The 24,736-nt window shown below is 51.0% G+C and overlaps 5 protein-coding genes across 11 annotated transcripts in view; 2 read left to right on the forward strand and 3 right to left on the reverse strand.

The window, feature by feature from the left end:
• Positions 1–8: 8 nt before the first annotated feature.
• PFDN6 (prefoldin subunit 6) lies at positions 9–1,309 on the reverse strand. 2 transcript variants are annotated; one of them, XM_005553325.4, is made up of 5 exons: positions 1,278–1,309; positions 986–1,136; positions 688–758; positions 482–606; positions 9–221 (listed from the first exon to the last, which is right to left on the reverse strand). In XM_005553325.4, the coding sequence occupies exons 2-5, from the start codon at positions 1,047–1,049 to the stop codon at positions 92–94; spliced, it is 390 nt and encodes a 129-aa protein (XP_005553382.1). In that variant the 5' UTR covers positions 1,050–1,136; positions 1,278–1,309; the 3' UTR covers positions 9–91. The 2 variants fall into 2 exon arrangements, with proteins under 2 accessions (XP_005553382.1, XP_065400238.1); XM_065544166.1 differs by having other exon boundaries at positions 986–1,305.
• A 365-nt stretch (positions 1,310–1,674) lies between these two features.
• Positions 1,675–11,258, forward strand: WDR46 (WD repeat domain 46). 2 transcript variants are annotated; one of them, XR_012433918.1, is made up of 15 exons: positions 1,675–1,804; positions 1,902–2,111; positions 2,215–2,295; positions 2,439–2,551; positions 2,674–2,761; positions 2,892–2,953; positions 3,215–3,319; positions 3,428–3,578; positions 3,705–3,840; positions 4,039–4,134; positions 9,572–9,885; positions 10,036–10,130; positions 10,494–10,589; positions 10,747–10,860; positions 10,981–11,258. XR_012433918.1 is itself a non-coding variant. In XM_045390690.2 (15 exons), the coding sequence occupies exons 1-15, from the start codon at positions 1,727–1,729 to the stop codon at positions 11,089–11,091; spliced, it is 1,854 nt and encodes a 617-aa protein (XP_045246625.2). In that variant the 5' UTR covers positions 1,675–1,726; the 3' UTR covers positions 11,092–11,258. The 2 variants fall into 2 exon arrangements, 1 of the variants encoding a protein (XP_045246625.2); XM_045390690.2 differs by having other exon boundaries at positions 4,039–4,138.
• Positions 6,094–13,216, reverse strand: B3GALT4 (beta-1,3-galactosyltransferase 4). Its single transcript, XM_045390691.3, has 2 exons — positions 11,367–13,216; positions 6,094–6,572 (listed from the first exon to the last, which is right to left on the reverse strand). The coding sequence occupies exon 1, from the start codon at positions 12,960–12,962 to the stop codon at positions 11,811–11,813; it is 1,152 nt and encodes a 383-aa protein (XP_045246626.2). The 5' UTR covers positions 12,963–13,216; the 3' UTR covers positions 6,094–6,572; positions 11,367–11,810.
• VPS52 (VPS52 subunit of GARP complex) overlaps positions 12,800–24,736 on the forward strand; it is a 28,040-nt gene continuing 16,103 nt past the window's right edge. Inside the window, exons 1-13 of one of the 5 annotated variants that reach the window (XR_012433916.1) lie at positions 18,485–18,762; positions 19,751–19,835; positions 19,983–20,035; positions 20,215–20,290; positions 20,477–20,544; positions 20,848–21,023; positions 21,712–21,862; positions 22,153–22,253; positions 22,361–22,493; positions 22,619–22,676; positions 23,033–23,166; positions 23,280–23,433; positions 23,641–23,796. Coding sequence is in view for 4 of the 5 variants with exons in the window: in XM_005553328.5 (XP_005553385.1) it covers positions 18,673–18,762; positions 19,751–19,835; positions 19,983–20,035; positions 20,215–20,290; positions 20,477–20,544; positions 20,848–21,023; positions 21,712–21,862; positions 22,153–22,253; positions 22,361–22,493; positions 22,619–22,676; positions 23,033–23,166; positions 23,641–23,796 (1,281 nt within the window). In the remaining variant the exon portion in view is untranslated. Of the gene's footprint in view, positions 12,982–18,484; positions 18,763–19,750; positions 19,836–19,982; positions 20,036–20,214; positions 20,291–20,471; positions 20,545–20,847; positions 21,024–21,711; positions 21,863–22,152; positions 22,254–22,360; positions 22,494–22,618; positions 22,677–23,032; positions 23,167–23,279; positions 23,434–23,640; positions 23,797–24,736 lie in introns of those variants that run through there. The other 4 variants (XM_045390687.3, XM_005553328.5, XM_074038379.1 and 1 more) reach the window with 4 other exon arrangements.
• RPS18 (ribosomal protein S18) lies at positions 13,857–18,275 on the reverse strand. Its single transcript, XM_005553327.5, has 6 exons — positions 18,228–18,275; positions 17,624–17,722; positions 14,474–14,560; positions 14,291–14,392; positions 14,086–14,177; positions 13,857–13,973 (listed from the first exon to the last, which is right to left on the reverse strand). Exons 1-6 carry the CDS (start codon positions 18,228–18,230, stop codon positions 13,898–13,900), a joined length of 459 nt encoding a protein of 152 aa, XP_005553384.1. The 5' UTR covers positions 18,231–18,275; the 3' UTR covers positions 13,857–13,897.

Here is a 24,736-nt window from a genome sequence, read left to right on the forward strand (position 1 = left end):
AAACGGAGCCAGGTGTTTTTACATTTTATTAGCTACAGTATAGATGCTAGAGCTGCCTCATTCCCTCCCCTCCCCTCCCCCCACCAAGGGGTCAGGCCTTGCCAGGAGCCCCTGCCTTTGCCGCCTGGGCCCGCTGGAACTCCTGCTGCAGCTGAGCAAGGGTCTCCCTCTGTTGCTCTGACTGCCGCTCAAGATCCCGGAGCTGGGATTCATATCGCTTACTAAAGAGAGACAAGGGAGACAAGTAGAAAGGGAGAAATTAGTAGGACTTACTAAGGAGGGTGCTAAACGCAAGAAAGAGATAGGTGGAAAACTTGAAATTAGGGAAGGGAGAAGGGGGGTTAAAAGGGAAGGAAGGGGTTGGAGGAACTGGAGGACTAGGGGCCACTATGGAGAGCTGTTCTGCAATGGTTCAACACCTCTACTCCAATGATTCACTGCATCACAGGGTGCAGCACACAGTGGTGGAATAAAGACTCACATTTCAGCTGTGATATAGTCCAGCCTCTTCCCTACTGTGGCCCGAGCCTCCCCCAGCTCCTGTTTGACTAGCACCGGACCCAGAAGTTTAAAGACCACGTTGGACCCATCCAGCAGGGCCAGTTCCTGATGGAGGGATGGGACATACGTGATCAGAACCATGGCTAGTACAGGTCCCTCCTCGCCCCACAAATCCCAGTCCCTCACCTCTTTCACGATATTATTTTCTGTTAGTTGTGCTTCAAGTTTCTGCCTCCCCGACATGGATTTACTCAAGTCTGGGGATAAGAGGAAAGGCAAGATTAGAAACATCAATCCTAGTCAGGTGGATATGGATCTGAGGAAGCAGAAAAAGATGGGGGCAGCGGGTCAGTGAATAGGGAAGAGTACTGAAGCGGGAAAGTCTCTGCACGCAAGGGCCCAGATGGGGCAACAAACCTTATCTCGGTAATGGCTTTGGGTTGTGAGTGCATTGGGCGAGGCCATACCGACCCTGCTCCCTTACCCTTCTGTAGCTGTTGATATTTCTCCACTTCTCCCTGCAGCTTCTTCTGGATCAGCTCCGCCATGGCAGGGATGAAAGCCTACGGGGAGCGAGACAAGGGCGCTGCGTCTCACTCTCTGGAAGGTACCTGAGCTCCCTTTTCTGATCTCGCCTGCGGAAATGATAGCACTCTTGAGAGGCAGCCCTGAGGGGCACCGCCACCTCCCCCCCGTCCTGGGTATCGACTCCACCCCGTCCCCAGGATATGGTGGGCGAAACGCAAGACCGTAAGCCTCTCAACCGAAATCCCAACCTATTCACGTTCTGCTTTCAGTAGTAATAAACCCGGAAGTAAACGAGGAATGCCGGGAAAAGACTGCGCCGGAAGTTTCTTTCTGACCCTTGATGGGAAGTGTAGTTCTGACATGTTTAGCGAATGGAGTTCTGCTACAAAGACTGGACTCGGATATTTTTAGGCAAGATGGGGAAACTAACCCGGAAAAAGAAACCGCACCGCTACTTAGCCCCTGGTCCCGGGCCTGCCTTTCTTTTGTAAGTCACTCTTGCATAAGCTGCCGCTCCCGATAAGGTGCCAAGAGCTCTTCCGCCCCTCTAAGGAAAGCGTGCCCTCACTCAAGATGGCGCCTAGAGAGCTTCAGACCTGGTACGCTGCTGATTGGATGAAGGATAGAGGGCTTCCGGGAGTTTTCAAGCCGACTGTGGGGCAGCTGAGAGAAGTTTTGCACGTGGATCGCCGTTCGGATGGGCGAGATGGAGACAGCCCCCAAGCCGGGCAGGGATGTCCCGCCCAAGAAAGACAAACTTCAGACCAAGAGAAAGGTATCGGCCTCCCTGGGTGGGAAAGGAAGTTTTTTGCTGCGGGGTCGGGGGGGCGGGGCGTGGGTGCGGAGTATCAGAGTTCCTGATCTGCTTGTAGAAACCGCGGCGATACTGGGAGGAAGAGACTGTTCCGACCACAGACGGAGCCTCTCCAGGGCCTCCTTGTAACAAGAAGAATCGGGAGCTCCGTCCTCAGAGACCAAAAAATGCTCACATATTAAAGAAGTCTCGGATCTCTAAGCAGCCTCAGGTCCCGAAGAAACCCCGAGAGTGGAAGAACCCGGAGTCCCAGCGGAGCTTGTCCGGGGTGAACGTGGAACCTAATGGGTGGCGAGGCAGGGCGCCTTGTGCTTTGAAAGGGTTGGGGTCAATCCAAGGCTGTCTACTAACTGCGTTCTCCTTTCCCCTAGGCCCAAGATCCATTCCCAGGCCCCGCCCCCGTCCCTGTGGAGGTGGTCCAGAAGTTCTGTCGTATTGACAAATCCCGAAAGGTGAGGTCCAGCCGGAGAGTTGGGAAGTGTTGGAGGCAGGGAGTGTCTGAGTGAGTTGAATGGAGGCTGGGCTAGGTAGCTCTCCTGTGACCCCACTTATCCTATGGTTCTTCTGCCACTCCTCCCCACCAACAATGTTATAGCTACCACGTTCTAAAGCCAAAACTCGAAGCCGACTTGAGGTGGCTGAAGCTGAGGAAGAGGAAACAAGTATCAAAGCTGCTCGTTCTGAGCTGCTGCTTGCTGAGGAACCGGGGTGAGTGGGCCCTAATCTGGACCCCCAATCCTTGCCTTATAGGACTGTCTTTTCTCGTTTTTATGTTGGTACACTTGCTTCATATTGGGAAACTTTACTGCTATCCTAACCCTTGCTTTCAGGTTTCTGGAAGGGGAGGATGGGGAAGACACAGCAAAGATATGCCAGGCTGACATTGTGGAGGCTGTGGACATTGCAAGTGCAGCCAAGGTGAGCCTGAGGAGGTAAAGGAGCCAAGGGATTGATTGGTGGTGCAGGACAAGAGAGGAATGGGGGCTAGAAGAAGGCGTTCCTGCAGGGTACTCATTTTTTTTTTTTTTTTCACTCTTCTCTTTCCCAGCACTTTGACTTGAATCTGAGGCAATTTGGGCCCTACAGACTAAACTACTCTCGAACTGGAAGGTAAGGTTGAATTCTAGTGACTCTTGAACTAAGATGTGTTTCCTTAACCACTTTAGCCATGCCCACTTCAGCCATTCGCAGTGTATGTTTGGGTTGTTGATGAGGGGAGGGTCCTTCGATTTGCTTGTGTGTGCGGGTGAGCACCTGCAGCAACATGTGTCTGCCCACCTGGAGAGATGGGGCTGGCATGGGGCAGACCTCAAGTCATCTGAGTCGGTGGTCCCCTGCCTTAACACCCTGCCTGCCCCTCACCTCCAACAGACACCTGGCTTTTGGAGGGCGCCGAGGTCATGTGGCTGCCCTTGATTGGGTAACAAAGAAGCTTATGTGCGAGATCAACGTCATGGAGGCAGTGCGGGACATCCGGTCAGTGGCCTCATTGTCAGCGGTCAGTAGGGGTGAGATAGTCCATCCTTGATTGAATGATAGCCTGTGACCTCATTTCCCAATTGAACCACTCTTCCTCTCCCCCAGGTTTCTCCATTCTGAGGCACTGCTTGCTGTTGCCCAGAACCGCTGGCTCCACATCTATGACAATCAGGGCATTGAGCTCCACTGTATCCGCCGGTGTGACCGAGTGACACGGCTTGAGTTCCTGCCCTTCCACTTCCTCCTGGCTACAGCTGTGAGTGGCCGTGGAGCTCAGGAACTGGGTGGCAGCCCTTGGGATGACCACTTCTCCTTTAGGACCCCAGGAGAGGGAATACAGAGGGCAATCAGGACTGGGTCATTCTCTCTGTCTCTCTCTCAGTCAGAAACAGGGTTTCTGACCTACCTGGATGTATCAGTGGGGAAGATCGTGGCAGCTCTGAATGCTCGAGCTGGGCGGCTCGATGTCATGAGTCAGAACCCTTACAATGCTGTCATCCATCTCGGACACAGCAATGGTCAGTACCTAGCTTAGTTTTGACTCTCCGACCATCCTGACTTGCATTTCTTCTATATTTATACTTCATGAGTCTCTTAAAGTTACCCTTTTATTTCCCTTTTTTGTTATCTCTTGGTCTTGAGTTCCCATCTTTCCCAGGTTTAATAACCTTAGGGTCAGGTTTGTATTAGCAACTTTGGTTCTTCTTCTCTTCCAGGTACTGTGTCTTTATGGAGTCCAGCTATGAAGGAGCCACTGGCAAAGATTCTCTGTCATCGTGGTGGGGTCCGGGCTGTGGCAGTAGATTCTACAGGCACGTAAGTTACTGGTGGGATGAGGCGTTAGGTGGGCAGAAAGTTGTGGAAGGTAGTGTGCTTTAGGAGCACAGACTCTAAAGCCAGGATGCCCAGGTTTAAATCACAATGTTACCACTGATGGGCCTTGTAAGTATGGGCATATGGCATAACCTTTGTGTGCCACCGTTTTCTCACCCCAGAAATGGAAATATGAGTGTCTAGTTCAAGGGTCCACAAACTTTTTCTGTCAAGAGTCAGATAGTAAATATTTGATGATTTGCTGATAAGAAGTGAAATCAAAGGGTACTGTGTAGCTATTTAAATACCAAGAGAAAACAAATTATCACAATTTTTTTTTTTTGAGATGGAGTCTCGCTCTGACGCCCAGGCTGGAGTGCAGTGGCGCAATGTCAGCTCACTGCAACCTCCGCCTCTTAGGTTCAAGTGATTCTCCTGCCTTGGCCTCCCAAAGAGCTGGCACTACAGGCACCCAGCACAACACCTGGCTAATTTTTGTATTTTTAATAGAGACAGGGTTTCACCATGTTGGTCAGGCTGGTCTCGAATTCCTGACCTCAAGTGATCTGCCCGCCTCAGCCTCCCAAAGTGCTGGGATTACAGGCGTGAGCCACTGTGCCTGACCTTTTTTTCTTTTTTAATCTTTTGAGAGAGATGTAGTCTTGCTCTGTCTCCCAGGCTGGAGTGCAGTGGCGTGATCTCAGCTCACTGCAACCTCTGCCTCCCGGGTTCAAGTGACTCTTCTGCCTCAGTCTCCCAAGTAGTTGGGATTACAGGCACCTGCCGTTATGACCAGCTAATTTTTGCATTTTTTTGTAAAGACGGGGTTTTGCCATGTTGGCCAGGCTGGTCTTGAACTCCTGACTTCAGGTGATCTGCCCGCCTCGGCTTCCCAAAGTGCTGGGATTACAGCTGTGAGCCACTGCACCCGGCCCACACATTTTTAAGTTATAAAATTAAACATAATATGGCCAGGTGCAATGGCTCACACCTGTAATCCCAGCACTTTGGAGGCTGAGGCGGGTGGATCACCTGAGGTCAGGAGTTCGAGACTAGCCTGGCCAACATGGCAAAACCCTGTCTCTACTAAAAATCCACAAAATTAGCCGGGTGTTGTGACAGGGGCCTGTAATCCCTGCAACTTGGGAGGCTGAGGCAGAAGAATCGCTTGAACCTGGGAGGCAGAGGTTGCAGTGAGCCGAGATTGTGCCATTGCACTCCAACCTGGGCAACAAGAGCAAAACTCTGTCTCAAAAAAAAAAAAAAAAAAAAAAAAAGTTAAACATAATATGAGGCTGGACACAGTAGCTCATGCCTGTAATCTTAACACCTTGGTAGGCTGAGGTGGGCAGATCGCTTGAGCCCAGAAGTTCGAAACCAGCCTGGGTGACATGGCAAAACTCTGTCTCTACAAAGATAGAAAAATTAGCCGGGTGTGGTGGTGCATGCCTGTAGTCCCAGCTACTCAGGAGGCTCAGGTGGGAGGATCACCTCAGCATAGGAGGTTAAGGCTGCAGTGAGCTGTGATCATCCCACTGTACTCTTCCATCGGCAACAGAGGGAGACCCTGTCTTAAAAAATAATAATAAATATGATATTTGTGTAATACAGATCTACTAATGGGAAGAACTGAATTTCTCTTTTTGAGGATAACATTTTGCCTAGTTCATGTACAAAGTTAGTGTTCCAAATGATCAAACTTGACTGTAGATACTCATGTTCATGCTGATCTGTAGAGATTTCATGTATTTCATCTTTGAAAATATCTTTTCACACAGTTAGGTAATGATAGGTGATATGTGAGGTGCTCAAAATGCTGTGAAGCACTTATGATTGTGTCACTGTGACTTGTAGCGTACAAAGCAGGAGTGCAAATCAGGATGCCGTATTCTGTCATGACCACTCGGCTGTGTGTTGTAGAGCAAAAGCAGCCACGGTGTAAATAAATACTGAGTGGCCATGTTCCAATAAAACTTTATTTGTGGATATTGGAATTTGAATTTCATACAGTTTTCAGTCTCAAAATATTATTTTGATTTTTTTTTAACCACTTAAAAATGTAAAAACCATTCTTGGCTTGTGGGCTATAAAGAACTAGATGATGGGCCAGGTTTGGCCCATGGGCAGTAGTTTACCAAGCCCTAGTTTAAAGCCCTTATAAAAGCTGTTGTAGACATTAAGATGAGTTAAGGCATATAGTTTAGCACAGTGCTTAGCAAATAGGGAGTGCTATATTCATCATTGTCATTCAAGATGATCGTTCTCTCCAGGTCTGGCTGATGTGAGGGTAGAGGTGGTGTCTGCTTTGGATTTCTGCTGTTCCTGAGAGAGTATCTGCATTTTCCACAGCTGTTCTCTCTGATTTGTATTGTCCTCTGATTCCTTTTGTCAGGTATTCACTGGGCATCTGCTGTGGGCGGGGCTCTGTGCTGAAGTTCTGGAGATAAAAGGATGAATCATTGAGCCTGCCTTGGTGTGGTGCTCCAATTACCCTTTGGGTATAAAAACTTGTGGCTAGGCCGGGCGCGGTGGCTCAACCCTGTAATCCCAGCACTTTGGGAGGCCGAGACGGGCGGATCACGAGGTCAGGAGATCAAGACCATCCTGGCTAACACGGTGAAACCCCGTCTCTACTAAAAAATACAAAAAACTAGCCGGGCTTGGTGGAGGCGCCTGTAGTCCCAGCTAGTCGGGAGTCTGAGGCAGGAGAATGGCGTGAACCCGGGAGGCGGAGCTTGCAGTGAGCCGAAATCACGCCACTGCACTCCAGCCTGGGCGACAGAGCGAGACTCCGTCTCAAAAAACAAAAACAAAACAAAACAAAACAAAAAAAAACAACTTGTGGCTATGGGTTTTTTTTTTTTTTTGAGACAGTCTCACTCTGTCACCCAGGCTGGAGTGCAGTGGCGCAATCTCACTGCAACCTCTGTCCCCGGGGGTTCAAGCGATTGTCCTGCCTCAGCCTCCTGAGTAGCTGGGATTATATGCACCCGCCACCACGCCCGGTTAATTTTTAAATTTTTAGTAGAGACGGGGTTTCACCCTCTTGGCCAGGCTGGTCTTGAACTCCTGACATTGTGATCCACCTGCTTCAGCCTCCCAAAGTGCTGGGATTACAGGCATGAGCCACTGTACCCGGCCATGGCTATGGTTTTTGAGAATGACTGGCCAGGTGATGCATTTATTTATTTATTATTATTTTTCGAGATGGAGTCTTGATCTGTCACCCAGGCTGGAGTGCAGGGGCACGATCTCGGTTCACTGCAACCTTCGCCTCCTAGGCTCAAGTGATTCTTCTGCCTCAGCCTCTGAGTAGCTGGGACTACAGGTGCGTGCCACTGCGCGCAGCTAATTTTTGTATTTTTAATGGAGATGGAATTTCACTATGTTGGCCAGGCTGGTCTCGAACTCCTGACCTTGTGATCCGCCCATCTGGTCTCCCAAAGTGCTGGGATTATAGGCCTGAGCCACTGCTCCTGGCCTCTGTAATTGTATCTTTGTGAACAAATGATTTGGTTCTGCCCTTTTTACTCCATATCTATACCAGCCTGGCTCTAGGAGAGTTGGAAGGCCTGCCCAAGGGTTTCTGCCCTCTCTGGGCCACTGGGCCAAAGCTGTAGCTTGCCCTCCATGGGCTACCTGGGTCAGCCACTCCTCTGCTTAGCACTTAATCACTAGTTAGCTGAGGCCTGAAGTTTAATCAACACCTTGATGCTGAACAGCTCTGGTCCTTGTGATCTTCAGCCCATCCCTGCTTTTCTCTGGTCCTTCTCAGGAGCTTGTCAGATAGGCCACGGGGACTCCAGCGATGAAGCCGACCATCTTTCATAAGAGGTGTTCTGGTAGCCTGCATTAGGATTGGATTGGTTGACTTCTCAGAGCCGAACTGCTGCTTGCAAGTTTAGTAGTACAGTAGTATGGCCCAGACTCCCATCTGGCACTAGGCTGGTCTTTACCCAGGGGATCCCATAGATGGGTATGTGGAGGGGAGAAGAGCCAGCATGCATCCTTGAGTTATTAGTTCACCAAAGGATGTGACCCTGTGTTCCAGGAGCGCTCGGTAATTCCTGGTTTGCACTGATGGCTTTTCTCTGTGGTAAAGTCAGGGCCCTGATTATCTTGTTGGAAGTATCCAGTTGGGCCTTCCTTGGGCTCCGTCACTGTGCAAGTCTCTGCTCATAAAAACTCTTTAGTTCCCTTCTTCTGGGTTCACAGCCAAGGCAAAAGAGAGTCCTTGGCCTCTTGGCAAACATACATCCCCTACCTGGCTGGTTCCCCTTCAGCTTCCCTCGTTAAGGAATAACTTTAACATAGAAACTCCAACCTCACCTGTAATCCCAGCACTTTGGGAGGCAGAGGAGGTCATTTGAGGCCAGGAGTTCAAGACCAGCATGGCCAACATGGTGAACCCCGACTCCACTAAAAACGCAAAAATTAGCCGTGGTGGCGCATGCCTGTAATCCCAGCTACTTGGGAGGCTGAGGCACGAGAATCACTTGAACCAGGGAGGCAGAGGCTGCGGTGAGCCAAGGTCACGCCACTGCACTCCAGCTTGGGCAACAGAATGAGACCCTGTCTCAAAAAAAGAAAAGAAACTCCAACTTCTGAAAGTAAACAACTTATGCAGTACATGATTCCTAGAGAGGATTTGATCCCAACCTTCACTCCCTCCTTCCAGGGAAAGCACACAGAGGGGCAGGCCAAGGGATACTTCACCACTTTCTGAGTAGGTCTTCTCAAGTCCTTGGAGCCTTGAGTTTGTGATTTGTCATTGCCAGAGAGCAACGTTGGGATTGTGAGCTGTGGGTCCTCGGTCTGACTTTAAAGAAACCCCACAAATTTTCCGTTCCTGATTTTCCTGACCATGTCTCCCACCAATCCTGCTAACGTAACCTCTGCTTCCCTCTCAGTCTCCACACTCTGGTGTTAATGCATGTGAACCTGCTGTGTATCTCTTTCCTGTACTTTTTTGAGAATTACTTAGAATGGGTCAAATCCCACCTTTCCCATGAAGCCTTTCTGACCACTGCAGATGCTCTTTCCCCTTGCTGGGCTGTGTGCTGCATGTATGTACAGGGGGACATCACATTTAGGTGCAGCCTGTCGTGTGGGTGCTCCTTTTGACTCCCGTGTCTTGAGAGGGCTGTATGGTGTTAGCAGAGGAGAGGCAGATGCTAAAGAGATAGGCCTGACCATCCACTGACCTAGCTTTCCTTTCCCTGAGCTTCAGTTTCCTCACCTCTTAAAGGGAAATAAAAATCGTAAGAGTTGTGTGCAGCTTAACCAAGAGGATGCCTGTGGAGTGTTCAGGGTGATGGTAGTGGTCATTACTATTAATCTTTTTCTCCCCAGCCAGACTTGATGCCTGGACTTGGCCACAGTTTGCTTGGTAAACCCATTTACTGACAGATTAATTGATCCCTCTTTTCTCACCAGGTACATGGCCACCTCTGGCCTAGACCACCAGCTGAAGATCTTTGACTTGAGAGGGACCTACCAGCCTCTGAGCACTCGGACCCTGCCCCATGGAGCAGGGCACCTGGCCTTCTCCCAGAGGGGACTGCTGGTGGCGGGAATGGGTGATGTTGTCAACATCTGGGCAGGGCAGGGCAAGGGCAGCCCACCCTCCCTTGAACAGCCCTACCTCACCCACCGGCTCTCAGGCCCTGTGCATGGCCTTCAGTTCTGCCCCTTTGAAGATGTGCTAGGGGTGGGGCACAGTGGGGGCGTCACCAGCATGCTGGTCCCTGGTGAGTGGGCCAGGGATGGGGCTTGAAGTGAATGAACTCTGGGTGGAAGTTTGGGCCTGAGACACCCAGGAGCTGGGGGATTGGTTGGGCTGGAGCTGTTGGACTTAGGTCTTTCCTTACGGCTCCATGCTCCTCCCTCCCTCCCTTCAGGGGCTGGTGAGCCCAACTTTGATGGCCTGGAGAGTAATCCTTACAGAAGCCGGAAGCAACGCCAGGAGTGGGAGGTGAAGGCCCTGCTAGAGAAGGTGAGGCTCCCCTGCTGGAGAGGGTGAGGTTCCCCTCTCCTGGAGACGGTCAGGTTCCCCCTGCTGGAGAGGGTGAGGTTCCCCCTGCTGGAGAGGGTCAGGGTTCCCCCTGGCGGAGAGGGTGAGATTGCCCCTGTTGGAGAAGGTGAGGTTCCCCTGCTGGTTGGTGTGCAGCATGCTTGTGAGGCCCCTGCTGCTGGGGAAGGTATGCATGTGGTTTTGGGTTGGAGGTAGAGAAAGCTATCCTGAGGTCTCATGCTGGGGGTCCTGGGTAGAGGGGTTCAGCAGCCTTCCTGGCTTCCCTTTTTGGTGCTACCCTCCTGTGGCTCCTTGCTGAGTCCTATCCCTCTGTGAAACCCTCAGGTACCTGCAGAGCTTATTTGTCTTGACCCGCGAGCCCTGGCCGAGGTGGATGTCATCTCTCTGGAGCAGGGAAAGAAGGAGCGGATAGAGAGGCTGGTATGGAGCAGGCCCCTGAATGCCCAGGCCTGTCTTCTCCCCCACATCCTCTCCCCACCATGGCTTGTCCCCAGAAGTGTGGCCAGCAGGTGGGTGCTGCCAGTTCCCTGACTCCGACCGAGGCTCTAACAGATTTCACTCCTGTCCCCTCCCTCAGGGCTATGACCCAGAGGCTAAGGCTCCCTTCCAGCCAAAGCCAAAGCAGAAGGGCCGCAGCTCCACAGCAAGCCTGGTGAAGAGGAAGAGGAAGGTCATGGATGAGGAACACAGGGTAGATGAGTATTGGGATGGGCCGGGCCTTCCACAGGCTGCACCCTCCTGCTTGTGCCTCTGCCCTTGTCAGCCTGCCACTTCTCACTGTCCCTGTGCCCTCCCCCTCTCCGGTCCCCAGGACAAGGTCCGGCAGAGCCTTCAGCAGCAGCAGCAGCAGCAGCAGCAGAAGGAAGCGAAGGCCAAGTCCACAGGGGCCCGGCCATCTGCCCTGGACAGATTTGTGCACTGAGCCAGACTCCAGGGTTGCCTGGGAACAGTCTCTCCCCAAGATCACCTGTAGGGAAAAGAGTGTTCCCTGGAACAAGGAGGTGGGGCACTGTGGTCCTTTCCCCAACTGGGGGTGGACAGCTGGCTCCTGGGGTGGGTTGGTATTAAAGAGGAAAGCGATTTTTTGGATCATGTGTCTGGATCATCTTGTGGACCTGTTCCCCTCCCCCTTGCCCAGCATGAGGCCATTCTAGGATCAGAGGAGTCAGTGTCCTGCCTCTACCCCCACCCCCATACCTTGTGGCTGCTGTGGCCTTAGCTTTGCCTTTTAGGGGCCTTCCTCCTCAGAGAGGCTGTCCTCTCTCCCATGTCCCTGGAGATGTCCTTCCCATGAAGCAGGGTCTGGCAGCCTCTGGGGTCTCCAGGTTTGTGGTGTTCTGGGGGTCCTGGTGAAGACCACACTGCACTCGAAGAAGTGGAGACAAGTTTATTGAGGAGCTTGACAGCCCTCTTCTGCCCTAGCTTGAGAGAACAGCTGCAGCATTTTTTTCTTTTTCTCTTCCTGATGACCATTTTTCAGGCTGGCGGGCCAGGCCCCTGGGTGTCTCCCATATCCCTGTCTTTAGTGAGACTGAGGATCTGGTATGAGGAAACAGATCAGCTCCAGCCAGTGAGGGCCCCTGCGTTGGGCCTGGGAGAGAGAAGGTCCTGTTCCTGCCTTTCCTGTGGCCCCAGGCACTCTCAGCTGTGAAGCCAGGCTATTGCTCGACACCGCAGGATGCCCAGGACTCCCTGGAACCAGGAGCAAAAGGGCGCAGTCCTTTCCCCGTCAGAGCCACCCACCAGCTTCCAGGCTTCCTGCATCTTCCAGGGGTCCAGCCTGTGGGACGTCAGCAGGAATTTCCCATAGCAGCACCGGTCTAGTGGGTAGTGGGTGGCACCAGCCAGCTTGACACACTGTGTTGGGGCGAGGCCTCCTCTTCGGGCACTTACCCCCACAAAGACATCCTCTAACGGGAGAGGGGGTGCCCGGCTAGCCACCTTGAGAATAAGCTGCACAGCAGACGCTGACAACACATACCCCGTGCCTGAGGCATAGGGTGGGAAGGGGCCCCAGGTGTGAGGCCACTGCTCCTCTGATACACGGTGCCTGCCCCCTGGTGTCCGAGAGGGGTTTACTCGCCAGTGCACCCGGCCCAGGTACAGAAGAGGCACTTCCTCGCTGTGCAAGGCCTGGCCTCCTTCCTGCTGTTCATTTCCAACCTCAGCCTCTCTCTGGGGTTCCGTGCTTCTCTCCCATTGCTCCCAACGGCCCCCTCGCAAGACCAGCTCTGATACCAGTTCGGGGACGTTGACATACACATCATCGTCCGTCTTGAGGACGTATCGGGCCATGGGGCAGTGTTTCTCAGCCCAGTTCAGCCCACTGAGGGTCTTGAGGGTGAGGTTGCGGTAGGAGTCCTGGAAGGCGGCCTGCAAGATATCCCCCTGGGCTGCTGACTCCGAGGCCAGGTCGTTCCCCTGGGAGCCCCACATGGGGTGCTGTGCGTTCGGCTCTCCCAGCAGGAATAGCGTCTGTACCCTGAGTCCCCGGGCCTCGCGCAGCCCGCCCCACGAGGCCCGAATGGCGTTTCTCTGGTTCAGATTTTCCGGAGCCGTGCACACCAGGATGAGCAGGAAGGGAGGAGCCCCGGGACCACCGCAAGCTTCCTGGTTGGGGATCAAGAGGCGGGGCAGGGCCAGGGGCGGCCCCGGTGAGGCGGGGGCTGGTAGCAGGGAGGCTAGTGAGAGGCTCAGCAGCTCCTCCCCCAACCCCGAAGGCCCGAAGAGGGTCCAGACGATCACCAGCAGCAGAGCGGTGAAGAGCAGGCGCCGGAAGAGCCTGAGCGGCATGGTGCGGCGCACTCCAAGGGTAATCCGGAGAGCGAAGGGCGGAGACTAGCTCCCCGGGCCTGGGTCAGGGCGGGGATTTAACCGACCACACCTGGGATGCGGAGGGCGGAGCGCGCGACCGGGACCAGCGCACCCTGGGGGTCGGGGGAAGGCGGTGCGGACCGCGGTCGAGGCATGCTGCGGGGGTGGCTACCTTGTTGTCGTGGCCTCGCCGCCAGCAAGCTCCGCTCCATGGCTGCCCGACTGCGGCACTCACGGCCCCTCCCCCGCCTCGCCCCGGCGGCCGGCCTGCCACCCGCTTCCGCGCTGCGCGCTCCCATCCCCGCCGGAAGCGGCGTCGGAGCAGCGCGGCAGGGCGCGGAAACCCGGGCGGGTGGAGTGGCACCAAACGGAGCGAGACCGGTCTGTCCAGCCACTCCCCATCCCAACCCACCCACGTATTCCACCAGGGGGACCACACCCTACATAACCAACGTCTGTGTTTTTGCCTTTGTTGCTTTGGTCACAGCCCCGAAGATTTTCTAACTAGATGACCCCTTTTTTAAAAACAAAACAAAAAAAAACCCAGTGACTAAGACCTGCAAACTCACCTGAACTGCAACTGTCTAGGCTCAGCTACCCACTCCACAACCATGCTGCACACCAACCCCAGGGGACTGGTCTCTAAACTGGTCTGGGTCACCCTCTCGAGGCTGGGAATTGTTTTCCCCTCACATTTCTCTTTACAGAGAGAGACATCACTAGCTACACATAGGAAGACTGAGGGGTCTGCAGCATCACCACTGCTAAAACCAATAGCACTGTGTGGGCAACTGAGTAGGGCAGCTCTAAATGGAAAAGGGACCCAGCACTTTAACATTCCCTATTAGAATGGACAGAAAGGACAGGAAGCCATAGGTATATAAACTATTTATTAACAGACAAGGCCTACAGACTTATTTCTTCTTGGACACACCCACGGTGCGGCCACGGCGGCCAGTGGTCTTGGTGTGCTGGCCTCGGACACGAAGGCTGCAGGTAAAAAGAGAAGGGTCATAGGTCATACACAGCACAAAGAAAAGGAAGAGCGAGTAGGAGGAATGCTGTGAGTCGAGGTAGGCAGTGAGATGAGACCTCCACTCACCCCCAGAAGTGGCGCAGCCCTCTATGGGCCCGAATCTTCTTCAGTCGCTCCAGGTCTTCACGGAGCTTGTTGTCCAGACCATTGGCTAGGACCTGGATTGAGAGGCGGCGGCAAGGGATGTTTTATCCCCTGACCACCTACCTATGCCCAATTCTATCAGGACCCTCCACCCTTCCTCTAATCCTGCCCTCATTTCAGTACACACCTGGCTATATTTTCCATCCTTTACATCCTTCTGTCTGTTCAAGAACCAGTCTGGGATCTTGTACTGGCGTGGATTCTGCATAATGGTGATCACACGTTCCACCTGGCAGGCAGGACAAGGTCAGATCTACATGACCCCCTTTCTGAGGCTGACCCCACCCCCAGCCCCCTTCCTTGTCCTCACCTCATCCTCAGTGAGTTCTCCCGCCCTCTTGGTGAGGTCAATGTCTGCTTTCCTCAACACCACATGAGCATATCTTCGGCCCACACCCTGAATGAAGTGAGGGTTTTCGGAATTAGGGTTCAATCTGATTTTTAAATTCCTTTATAGCCTCATTATTCAAAAAGCTCACAAAGGTAGGATCTGCAATAATCTATTTTGCAATTCCCTAGGTCACCCTTTCGTCACCCACCTTTCCAGATATAAACCATTTGATAGAAGGTTAACTTTGGGCCGCACGCAGTGGCTCACGCCTGTAATCCTAGCACTTTGGGAGGCCCAGGTGGGTGGATGACTTTGAGGGCAGGAGTTTGAAACCAGCCTGGCCAACATGGTGAAACCCTACTAAAAATACAAAAAAATTAGCCGAGCATGGTGGTGGGTGCCTGTAATCCCAGCTACTTGGGAGGCTTTGGCAGAATTGCTTGAACCTGGGAGGCGGAGGTCACAGCAAGGCGAGATCACACCACCACACTCAAACCTGGGCGAGAGAGAGAGACCCCGTCTCAAAAAAAAAAAAAAAAAAAAAAAAGGTTACTTTGTTCAGGGGCACAACTGAATCATGAACACAGAATTTAGTGTTATAGACAACCCTTTGAAAGCAGGCAGTATCTTTTTTTTTTCTCCTCATTGCTCAGCATATGTATTTGTCACTAAGTGCCTTCTGATTCTTGCATTTAGGAGAACAAGGGGCCTGCCTCTCCAAGCTAATGCAGTAAACCAGAGTCTTATGAGTTACAGGATTTGATTAAGGTATTTGGGCTGTCAGTTCCTCAGAATCTCTAAGGCAAATCACTGTATCCCTATAATCAAAGTATTCCAAGATCACAAACTGAATTTTGTCAGTGCCCAGAACTGACCGCCCAAGTGATTATAAAAAAAGCCTAATGCTTACATTGGTAGCATCATATCAACACCAGCACTAGCACCCATGCTATCTAAATTCATGAACCAAAGTGATTTGGAGAGTGAAGGATGAACTGAATAGTAAGCCCTGCCCCTCATTTTGTCCAACTAGAACCTCAGAATGTGGCCCTATTTGGAAATAAGGTCTTCACAGAAATAATTAGGTAAAATGAAGTTATCTTTGATTAGGGTGGGCTCTAGATCCAATGACAAATCATAAGAGAGACATGAAGAGGACCATGAAATGACAGCAACAGATTGGAGTAATGCAGTTACAAGCCAAGGAACACTAAGGATTACTGACAACCACCAGTAGATAGGAAGAGGCAAGGTTATTAAGTGCCTCCAGCACCGTAAGTAATTTTCTTAGTTTATATGAACTTATTATAGTAGGCCCCAGGAAACTAAAACAAATGGCAGTTCCTCTCTGCGAGAGTGAGAGATCAAGGGTTGGCTTCACAGTGGCTCATGCCTGTAATTCCAGCACTCTGGGAGGCTGAGGGTGGACGATCACTGAGCCCAGGAGTTCCAGACCAGCTTGGACAACACAGCAAGATCCAGATTAGCCAGACGTGGTGGTGGTGCACACTTATAGCCCCAACTACTTGGGAAGTTGAGGCAGAAGGATTGACTTGAGCCCTGGAGGTCAAGGCTGCAGTGAATGGTGATTCCGCCACTCCAGCCTTTCAAAAAATAAATGTGGCTGGGCGCAGTGGCTCAAGCCTGTAACCCCAGCACTTTGGGAGGCTAAGGTGGGTGGATCACCTGAGGTCAGAAGTTTAAGACCAGCCTGACCAACATGGTGAAACCCCCCCCTTCTAAAAATACAAAAATTAGCTGGGCGTGTGCCTGTAATCTCAGCTACTTGGGAGGCTGGAGTTGCAGTGAGATGAGATCACGCCACTGCACTCCAGCCTGGGTGATGGGGCAAGACTCTGTTTCAGAATAAATAAATAAACGTGACCAAGGGTCAAATTATTAGGTTTATTCAGAAGAGAGCAGGGTCTTTCAAATATATATATTTATTTATTTATTAAATGACGAGGTTTCACCGTGTTGGCCAGGCTTGTCTTGAATTCCTGACCTCAGGGGATCCACCCACTTCAGCCTCTGAAAGTGAGCCACTGCACTCAGCCTCAAATTTAATTATATGTTTACAAATGAATATTTACTTCAAAATGAGAGTGGGAAGACAGATAGATAAAATGAGATTTCTAATTTTAGTTAGAATAACTTTCATCCATGAAAGTTATTCTCTATTACACTTCTGAATGGTGCACCTCTACTTAAGCCTCACAGCAAGTATCTAAGTACAGTATTTCACACTGCCTTATTAGTTTCACAGAGCACCCAACAGAAGGAATTTTCCTCTACACATTCCTTAAACCAGCCAACAGTATCCCTACTACTATCCATTAGCTAACGTCGCCTAAGTATCTACCATGCAACAGAAGCCAAGAACTGTAAGACAGGCCTAGCCCTGCACCCATGAAGTGGACACATACTGGTAGGCTATTTCCACAACTAACTACAAATTCTGACTTAAGAAAAAAAAAAAAAAGAACGTGTGTATCTAGAAAGCCAGGAGTTTATTAGGTTTGTGGAGAGAAATACCCAAGTGAAATAATTATTCTTGCATTCACTGATTCGATTCTTAAAAGCCGAAGAGAGAGATGTACTCCTTCACACTTTAACAGGAGTGTCAACTCTGACATATGAGTAAATGTCCTGCTCATACTTCTTCCACCCTCCATCTACAAGTTTCTTCACACTTTTTATCTGTTGGCATTTTTACTCATCCCTCAAGATGCCCAATAATCCTCCAATTCTGAGGGAATATAAATTTCACAGGAAGGGTTGCTGTTATAATGGCAGGGTGGGTAAAGAAACCGAATCTAGAAGGATCTCACGGTTCAGGAAAATCTTAGCGAATTCGGGTGAGCAACCATACCTCCTTCCCACTCCCCCGGGTGAAATGTTTTGGCTTGACCTTAGACCACTCTCTTGGCTTTAATCACTTATTTTCTGTGGTAAATGTGGTAAGTGCTAAAGGGGTTAGTCTCTCCCTAAACCACTTTCTTTTCTTAATCCAGCAGTCAAGGTGCTCTGGATGAGACTCAAGTCTCCCCAACCTTGCTTCATTTTTGCTCATGTCTTCACAACCCAATTCTCATTTACATTCCCTATTCCTTACCCTACTTTACTTACCTTAATGGCAGTGATGGCAAAGGCTATTTTCCGCCGCCCATCGATATTGGTGTTGAGTACTCGCAAAATATGCTGGAACTTTTCAGGGATCACTAGAGACTGGTTTAAAAAGTACGGGGGAGAAATTAGACACAGTAAACTATCAAACAGTAAGGTTGATAAGGCAAACGAACTTCATACAAAACGGTTAAGCCTGTCACACAAGTGGCAAAGGCACCCGATCCCCACCCCTAAGGTTTTCACACCACACAGCAAACTCCTCAGTCCTGCAGAGTAGGTACATGAAGCGTTCAAGCTTGGGAAAATGCAACCTTTGGAGAGAGGAGGCAGGTCTCCTGCCCATTCCCAAAAGTGCGTGGCGGAAGCCAGAGTTCCCCATATACGCCCAAGCCTTAGGCAGCTTCCGTGCGCCAGAGCAGTGACCCTTCCTCGGGCCCGCTCTCCGGAACTGGAAATCTTTGGTGTCCCTTTCCAGGGGCGCGATCCAAGGCTTCATACGGAAAGTCTCAGGCCCTCAGGACAGGGCGTTTCCAGAACCCCAACAGCCGGCTTTCCTTGCCCGAGTTGCGATGTCGCTGGATCACGGCACGGATTCCAGGCTTACCATGGCGGCAGCACAAGCGGCGGCGTGTAGGCCTCCTGTGGAAGAGAGAGCGGAAGTGACGCGGTATCATTATATAGCGTTCAGGAGGAAGAGGCGGAGCGATCTAGGAGAAGTGCTTCCGGAAACTGTTTCAGCCTGACCTAGCTGGACTTAAGAGAGTATGGCTCGGGTACCACAACTTCCGGTGCGCCTTTCTTTACAGTTCGTAAAGTTCATAGGTTTAAGAGAAGCGAAGGTTCCGGGCTAGTTTGTGCTTCAGACTTCCACATTTCCGTTTAGAGTTGGGTGAAGTGGTTAGAACTGAAAGGGAACAGCTGGAGTCAAACAATTTAACTCAAATATCTGGGAACGATTTCGCGCTGAGGAAGACCCTTTGGGACTTGTAGCTCCACTCCGGGGAACAGACTCGCCGGCCTGACAGTTGCCGGAAGTGAGGCTGCGGGGAATGGCCGCCGCTGCGACCATGGCGGCTGCCGCCCGGGAACTGGTGTTGCGGGCAGGGACGTCAGACATGGAGGAGGAAGAGGGCCCGCTGGTGAGAGCGCGGAACTGTTTCTCCTCCGTAGTCCCGGTGCTCCTAGCTTCAGAAAGACCTGAGCTGGGTTTAGGCACAAGGGTGGGAACTTGGCTGCTACCTGTGATATTACCTGTTTGACTCCCCGTACCCTTCCCTGTGATCAGACCCGACCCTGAGCGGGACCCTCGTGGCTGAAACTCATATTCTGGGGCACAATTTCAACTTCGCTCCACATTTTGGGGTAGAGTCAAGAAGTAATATAGTGTAAAGGTTAAGAACATGGACTCTGGAGCCAGACTGCCTGGGTTCTAATTCCATCTCTGCCACTTACACGCTGTGTTCCCTTGGGCAAGTTAACCCGCTTTTCTGTGCCATCATTTCTCAGACCTATAAGATGAGGAAGATAGAACCTACTGTATACATCGTTGTTAGGATTAGATGAATGAGTATGTTTAAGATTGCATCTCGCACGCAGGTAAACACTATGTATTTTGACATTTATAGAAAGCCTGGGGTTCCCCAGAGGTGTGATAGAACATCCAAGATGGCAGGAGCCTGAGGGTCCTAAATTTAAGTGCAAGTTCAGCTCCATCCTCTGCAATTCCTAGCTTTCCTCATTAGGTCATCTCCACTGTCTTGTCTTTTACTTTTTTTTTTTTTTCTTGAGACGGTTCTCCCTGTGTTACCCAGGTTGACCTTGAACTCCTGATCTCCTCAGACAGTCTTCCAGTCTCAGCTTCTAAGTAGTTGGGACTACAAGGAGCCCGCCACCATGCTGGGCTACCTCCACTGTCTCATTGGATCGTCTCACTCCTTGTCGTATTCCTTACCTATCAACACAAAATAGGAGAGTGGGTACAATGTGAGACTTACAGTTTTTCAAAGCGGTACCTGTGGCTTCCAGCAAAAGCACCTCCTTCTCACTTGAAGGACTGGGGATATCCAATTACATTTTTTCTTTCTGTCTTTCACTGTATCCTACTCCCATTAACTTATTCCTTTTCAGGCGGGTGGTGCTGGGCTCCAGGAATCACTGCAACTTGGGGAGTTGGATATCACTTCTGATGAGTTCATCCTGGATGAAGTGGATGGTAAGTGATGGCGTGGAGTGGGTGCAGTACCTGTAATCTGAGAGGCATGGGAGCTGGAAGGAATAAGGTAGGGATTGGTGTGCAGATACTCAATGTGGGGAGAGGGAGCTGTGGAGCTGAACCCTTACGATAAACTTCTATTTCCAGTTCACATTCAGGCAAATCTGGAGGATGAGTTAGTAAAGGAAGCTCTTAAAACGGTGAGGATTTCCCCTATACTAATCTGCCCTTCTATCTACTGTCCCCCAAAAGGAAAAACAACAGTTTTTTGCTTTTGTTATATCAGCCTGGTATCTGATCCTTTAGTCCTTCACTGATTCTGTTACAGTGTCCCTTTACTGAGACTTTTTTCTGACCTGTCATCTTTATGTCCTCCCAGGGTGTAGATCTTCGTCACTATTCAAAACAAGTTGAACTGGAGCTACAGCAGATTGAACAGAAATCCATTCGGGATTGTATCCTCCAGCAGAGGGAAGGGGCGGTGCTATTGATATGGGGATTTTGTGGTGTGTGGTACAGATGTCTCAGCTGGGGTCAACATCTGTGAGGTTTCTGTCACTTCAGAGAGCAATTGGAGAGGTACTACAAATCTGAGGCTCTCCCATTTTCACCATGAGGCCCCTTGACTTTTTGTGGGTCAGATATTCAAGAGAGTGAGAATATAGCATCTCTGCACAACCAGATCACAGCCTGTGATGCTGTCCTGGAGGTTAGTAATCCTGAACTGTGACCCCTAATAGCTGCTCTGAACCAGATCATGGACTCTGGTGCCATTTTTAGGTCATCAGCCTTAAGATGGGGACAAGTTAGGGTCATTTTCAAGATGACTTCAGGAGCCTTTTTTGTTATTGCTGCCATATTTAATGTTATTTCCTGGTAATCTGGGGTATCTCATCCTCTGCCACCCTCATGGACTGATGAATACTGAGGACTTCACAGAGAGGCTTTGGTGGCCCACTTATCCCCTACAAACCCTATAGCACTCCAGCAACATCTTCTACCTTCCCTACAGCGAATGGAGCAGATGTTGGGAGCTTTTCAGAGTGACCTCAGCTCCATCAGCTCTGAGATCCGGACACTGCAGGAACAGTCAGGAGCCATGAACATTCGACTTCGAAATCGCCAGGCAGTTCGGGGGAAACTTGGGGAGCTTGTTGATGGTCTGGTCGTGCCTTCTGCTCTGGTCACGTGAGTTACCGGTTTGAAGGGTCATGATGTCCGTGGCAGGTGAATGGGCTGGGGTGACCTACCTTATTTACCATATGGGTCTACTGGCTCCAGATTAAGTGCTTTTTAGAAATTAGTAGCCAGGTTAACCACCATTTTTTTAGGCATGCATTAGGCATCAAAGATTAAGATTAAGAATGATGTAAGATCGGCTGGGCGCAGTGGCTCAAGCCTGTAATCCCAGCACTTTGGGAGGCCGAGACGGGTGGATCACGAGGTCAGGAGATCGAGACCATCCTGGCTAACACGGTGAAACCCCGTCTCTACTAAAAATACAAAAAAAAAACTTAGCCGGGCGAGGTGGCAGGCGCCTGTAGTCCCAGCTACTCGGGAGGCTGAGGCAGGAGAATGGCGTGAACCCGGGAGGCGGAGCTTGCAGTGAGCTGAGATCCGGCCACTGCACTCCAGCCTGGGTGACAGAGCGAGACTCCGTCTCAAAAAAAAAAAAAAAAAAAAAAAGAATGATGTAAGATCAGGTGTATAGTGGGAAGGTCCAGGAATAGAAAACTTTGTACATGTGTCCTGACTATATGGTACAGTGCAAGGTGGTAGAGATGATAGGAGCTGGAGGTAAGGAGTGTGGTCTGGGTCTGGTTTAGGGATGTCTGGGTTTCCCTTGTAACTTATCCCACCCCTTCCTGCTACCCAGGGCAATTCTGGAGGCTCCAGTGACAGAGCCCAGGTTCTTGGAGCAGCTACAGGAGCTGGATGCCAAGGCAGCTGCAGTCAGAGAGCAGGAAGCTAGAGGCACAGCAGCCTGCGCGGATGTCAGAGGCGTGCTCGATCGGCTCCGGGTCAAGGTGGGAAGTAGGGATGGATACCCTGGAGGCTACTAGAAGCAGCCCTCCCAAGATCTTCACTATGGATTTTCTTGGCAGAGCTCACTGTAGCCTGTCTCCAAGAACTTCACCCTGCCTTTTCTGGGCAGCCCCATTCTTGCCTCTCTGGGTTTCCTTGAAAATCTTGAGAAATACCAAAGAGATATGCACCACTTTTCAATCTATGTTTACCATTTGTTGCTTCCCCCAATTCCTCTCATACAGCAAAAAGGTTGCAGCTTCATGCTCTGTGCTTGGTTCCCCACATCTAGGCAGTGATGAAGATCCGAGAGTTTATCCTCCAGAAGATTTATTCCTTCAGGAAACCAATGACCAACTATCAGATCCCCCAGACGGCCCTGCTGAAGTACAGGTCACAACCCCAAGGAAGTGCATGGGATGGCCTTTGAGCTTTTGAGCAGCCTAATGGCATCTGGTTTCCTGGGAGACAGGTAGACTGACATGTTCCTGACCTCCTAGGTTCTTCTATCAGTTTCTGCTGGGCAATGAACGAGCAACAGCAAAGGAAATCAGGGATGAATACGTGGAGACGCTGAGCAAGATCTACCTGTCTTACTACCGCTCTTACCTGGGGCGGCTCATGAAGGTGCAGGTAAGGTCAGGAGGGAGAGGCATTCCTGGGCACGTGGACTGGGAGGAGGGGACATCCCTGGGCAAGGAATATTTTATTGTGTTGTCGGAAGAGACGGTTATCAGTTCTCTTTTCTGTTTTCTTAGTATGAGGAAGTTGCTGAGAAAGATGATCTAATGGGCGTGGAAGATACAGCGAAGAAAGATATCCTAGTCCTGGGGAACCCTCATGCCAGGTCTTGAGAGTGGGAGGACTTTCGGCTGCAGCCACCAAGGCACTGTTCCTTACCTTTTCCTATGGGACTGAAACCTTTTAGAATGTGATGAAAGCTATAGCCTCCCTCCTAAGAAAGATGCGTCATTTTGACACATAGTTTTGCATATGATTGCAGGAGGTGGGGAGACACCCTGAAGTCCGTTCACAGATGTCATCACGTGGGGCCCTAGTACTGGGAAAGAGGGCTGACTAGGCCATGTCTCGCTGTCTGGGGTCCCTGCAGATAGTGAGTCTTTGGGCCCAGTTATGGTCTCATTGTTTTCCCTGACTCTGACCCATCTTACGATTCTTCTCAAAGCCATCACTCCGCAGCAGGAACACCATTTTCACCCTAGGAACCCGTGGCTCTGTCATCTCCCCCACTGAACTTGAGGCCCCCATCCTGGTGCCTCACACAGCCCAGCGTGGAGAGCAGAGGGTATGAGGAGGAACAAGCTTCAGTCATGAAAGAGACTCTGAGCATGGAGGGAGGGAAGGCCAGACCTCAGGGCAGAGCTTCCCAACCTGCAGGCCCTGTCTCGATCCCCTTAGACTTGGGAGTGGCCTTCTCCAATCACTCCAGCCTGCTGTGATGTGAAAAGAGCTGGGAACCATTGACTTAAGGGCATGCAGAGGGGAGAGACTGGATGAGGGGAATGACGGTCAGAGGCAGGTGTTGAGGTGGATGCAGGAGTAGCAACAGCAGGTGGGTGTAGGCCCTTTTTGTACCCCTATGTTCCCCCACCTTTTCAGTGCCCATTCAGCTTGCTCTTTGACAGCCTGGACCTAGATGGATGCCAAGGGTCTGCCCAGCTCTTATTACCCAGGTTTACTGATTTTGCAGCCATATCCATGGGAAGTCAGTGTTGGGGTCCATCCCTTCTGTGTTTCTTCTTTACTTCTCCTCTCCCAGTATCCATTTGAGGCCCTCTTCCGCAGCCAGCACTACGCCCTCCTAGACAATTCCTGCCGCGAATACCTTTTCATCTGTGAATTTTTTGTTGTGTCTGGCCCGGCTGCACATGACCTGTTCCATGCTGTCATGGGCCGTACACTCAGCATGACCCTGGTAAGATTCCTATTTCCTGTACTATTCAACACCTTTGTCCCCAGTCTTCATCAGCAGCATAGTGGGGTCATGACTCTGGTAGAACTGAAATCAATCAGGATCCTCATTCTAAAATGTCTAAGCCTTGGCTGGGCATGGTAGCGCACGCCCATAATCCCAGCATTTTGGGAGTCTGAGGCAGTAGGATTGCCTGAGCTCAGGAGTTTGAGACCAGCCTGGCCTGTCTATGAAAAATAAAAAATTAGCCAGCTGTGTGTTGATGTATGCCTGTGGTCGTAGCTACTTGAGATGCTGAGGTGGAAGGATTGCTTGAGCCCAGGAGGTCAAGGCTGCAGTGAGCCATGCACTCCAGAGTGAGACCTATCTCTTAAAACAAAAAAAAGAAAAGCTGGGCACAGTGGCTCACACCTGTAATCCCAGCATTTTGGGAGGCTGAGGCGGGAGGATCTGTGAGTTCGAGACCAGCCTGACCAACATGGTGAAACCCCATCTCCACTAAAAATACAAAATTAGTCGGGCGTGCGCAGCCTGTAATCCTAGCTAATCAGGAGGCCGAGGCAGGAGAATTGCTTGAACCTAGGAGGAGGAGGTTGCAGTGAGCCAAGACTGTGCCACTGCACTCCAGCCTGGGTGACAGAGCAAGACTCCATCTCAAAAAAAAAAAAGTCTAAGCCTTGTTACTTAGACTTGTCACAGTGTTACTTCCCATGAAATCCTCAGAGTGTAGGGTCCCTGAGACTCCCCCTGCTGCTGCCCCACAATCAGAATCAGGCAATAGCACGTGAAAACTGAGGGTCCTCCAAACCCCTGACCCAAGCTCAGCCTGGAACTCTGCTGTGATAGGCTTGTGATCGTAGATCCTGCTGCAGCCAGGTGCAGTGGTTTACACCTGTAATCCCGGTACTTTGGGAGACCAAGGCAGGAAGATTGCTTGAGGCCA

This window comes from Macaca fascicularis, chromosome 4 (assembly GCF_037993035.2).
Source record: "Macaca fascicularis isolate 582-1 chromosome 4, T2T-MFA8v1.1".
Lineage (NCBI taxonomy): Eukaryota > Metazoa > Chordata > Mammalia > Primates > Cercopithecidae > Macaca > Macaca fascicularis.

Coding starts and splice junctions, on each gene's coding strand:
- PFDN6 (XM_005553325.4), bottom strand. CDS start 1,049: ATGGCGGAGCTGATCCAGAAGAAGCTGCAGGGAGAAGTGGAGAAATAT. Junction 759..985: donor ATATCAACAGCTACAGAAGG/GTAAGGGAGCAG, acceptor TCTTATCCCCAG/ACTTGAGTAAATCCATGTCG. Junction 222..481: donor GACTATATCACAGCTGAAAT/GTGAGTCTTTAT, acceptor GTCTCTCTTTAG/TAAGCGATATGAATCCCAGC.
- WDR46 (XM_045390690.2), top strand. CDS start 1,727: ATGGGCGAGATGGAGACAGCCCCCAAGCCGGGCAGGGATGTCCCGCCC. Junction 1,805..1,901: donor AACTTCAGACCAAGAGAAAG/GTATCGGCCTCC, acceptor ATCTGCTTGTAG/AAACCGCGGCGATACTGGGA. Junction 3,841..4,038: donor CCATCTCGGACACAGCAATG/GTCAGTACCTAG, acceptor CTTCTCTTCCAG/GTACTGTGTCTTTATGGAGT.
- B3GALT4 (XM_045390691.3), bottom strand. CDS start 12,962: ATGCCGCTCAGGCTCTTCCGGCGCCTGCTCTTCACCGCTCTGCTGCTG.
- RPS18 (XM_005553327.5), bottom strand. Junction 14,178..14,290: donor AGGATGGAAAATATAGCCAG/GTGTGTACTGAA, acceptor CTCTCAATCCAG/GTCCTAGCCAATGGTCTGGA. Junction 13,974..14,085: donor GGGCTGCGCCACTTCTGGGG/GTGAGTGGAGGT, acceptor TTTTACCTGCAG/CCTTCGTGTCCGAGGCCAGC.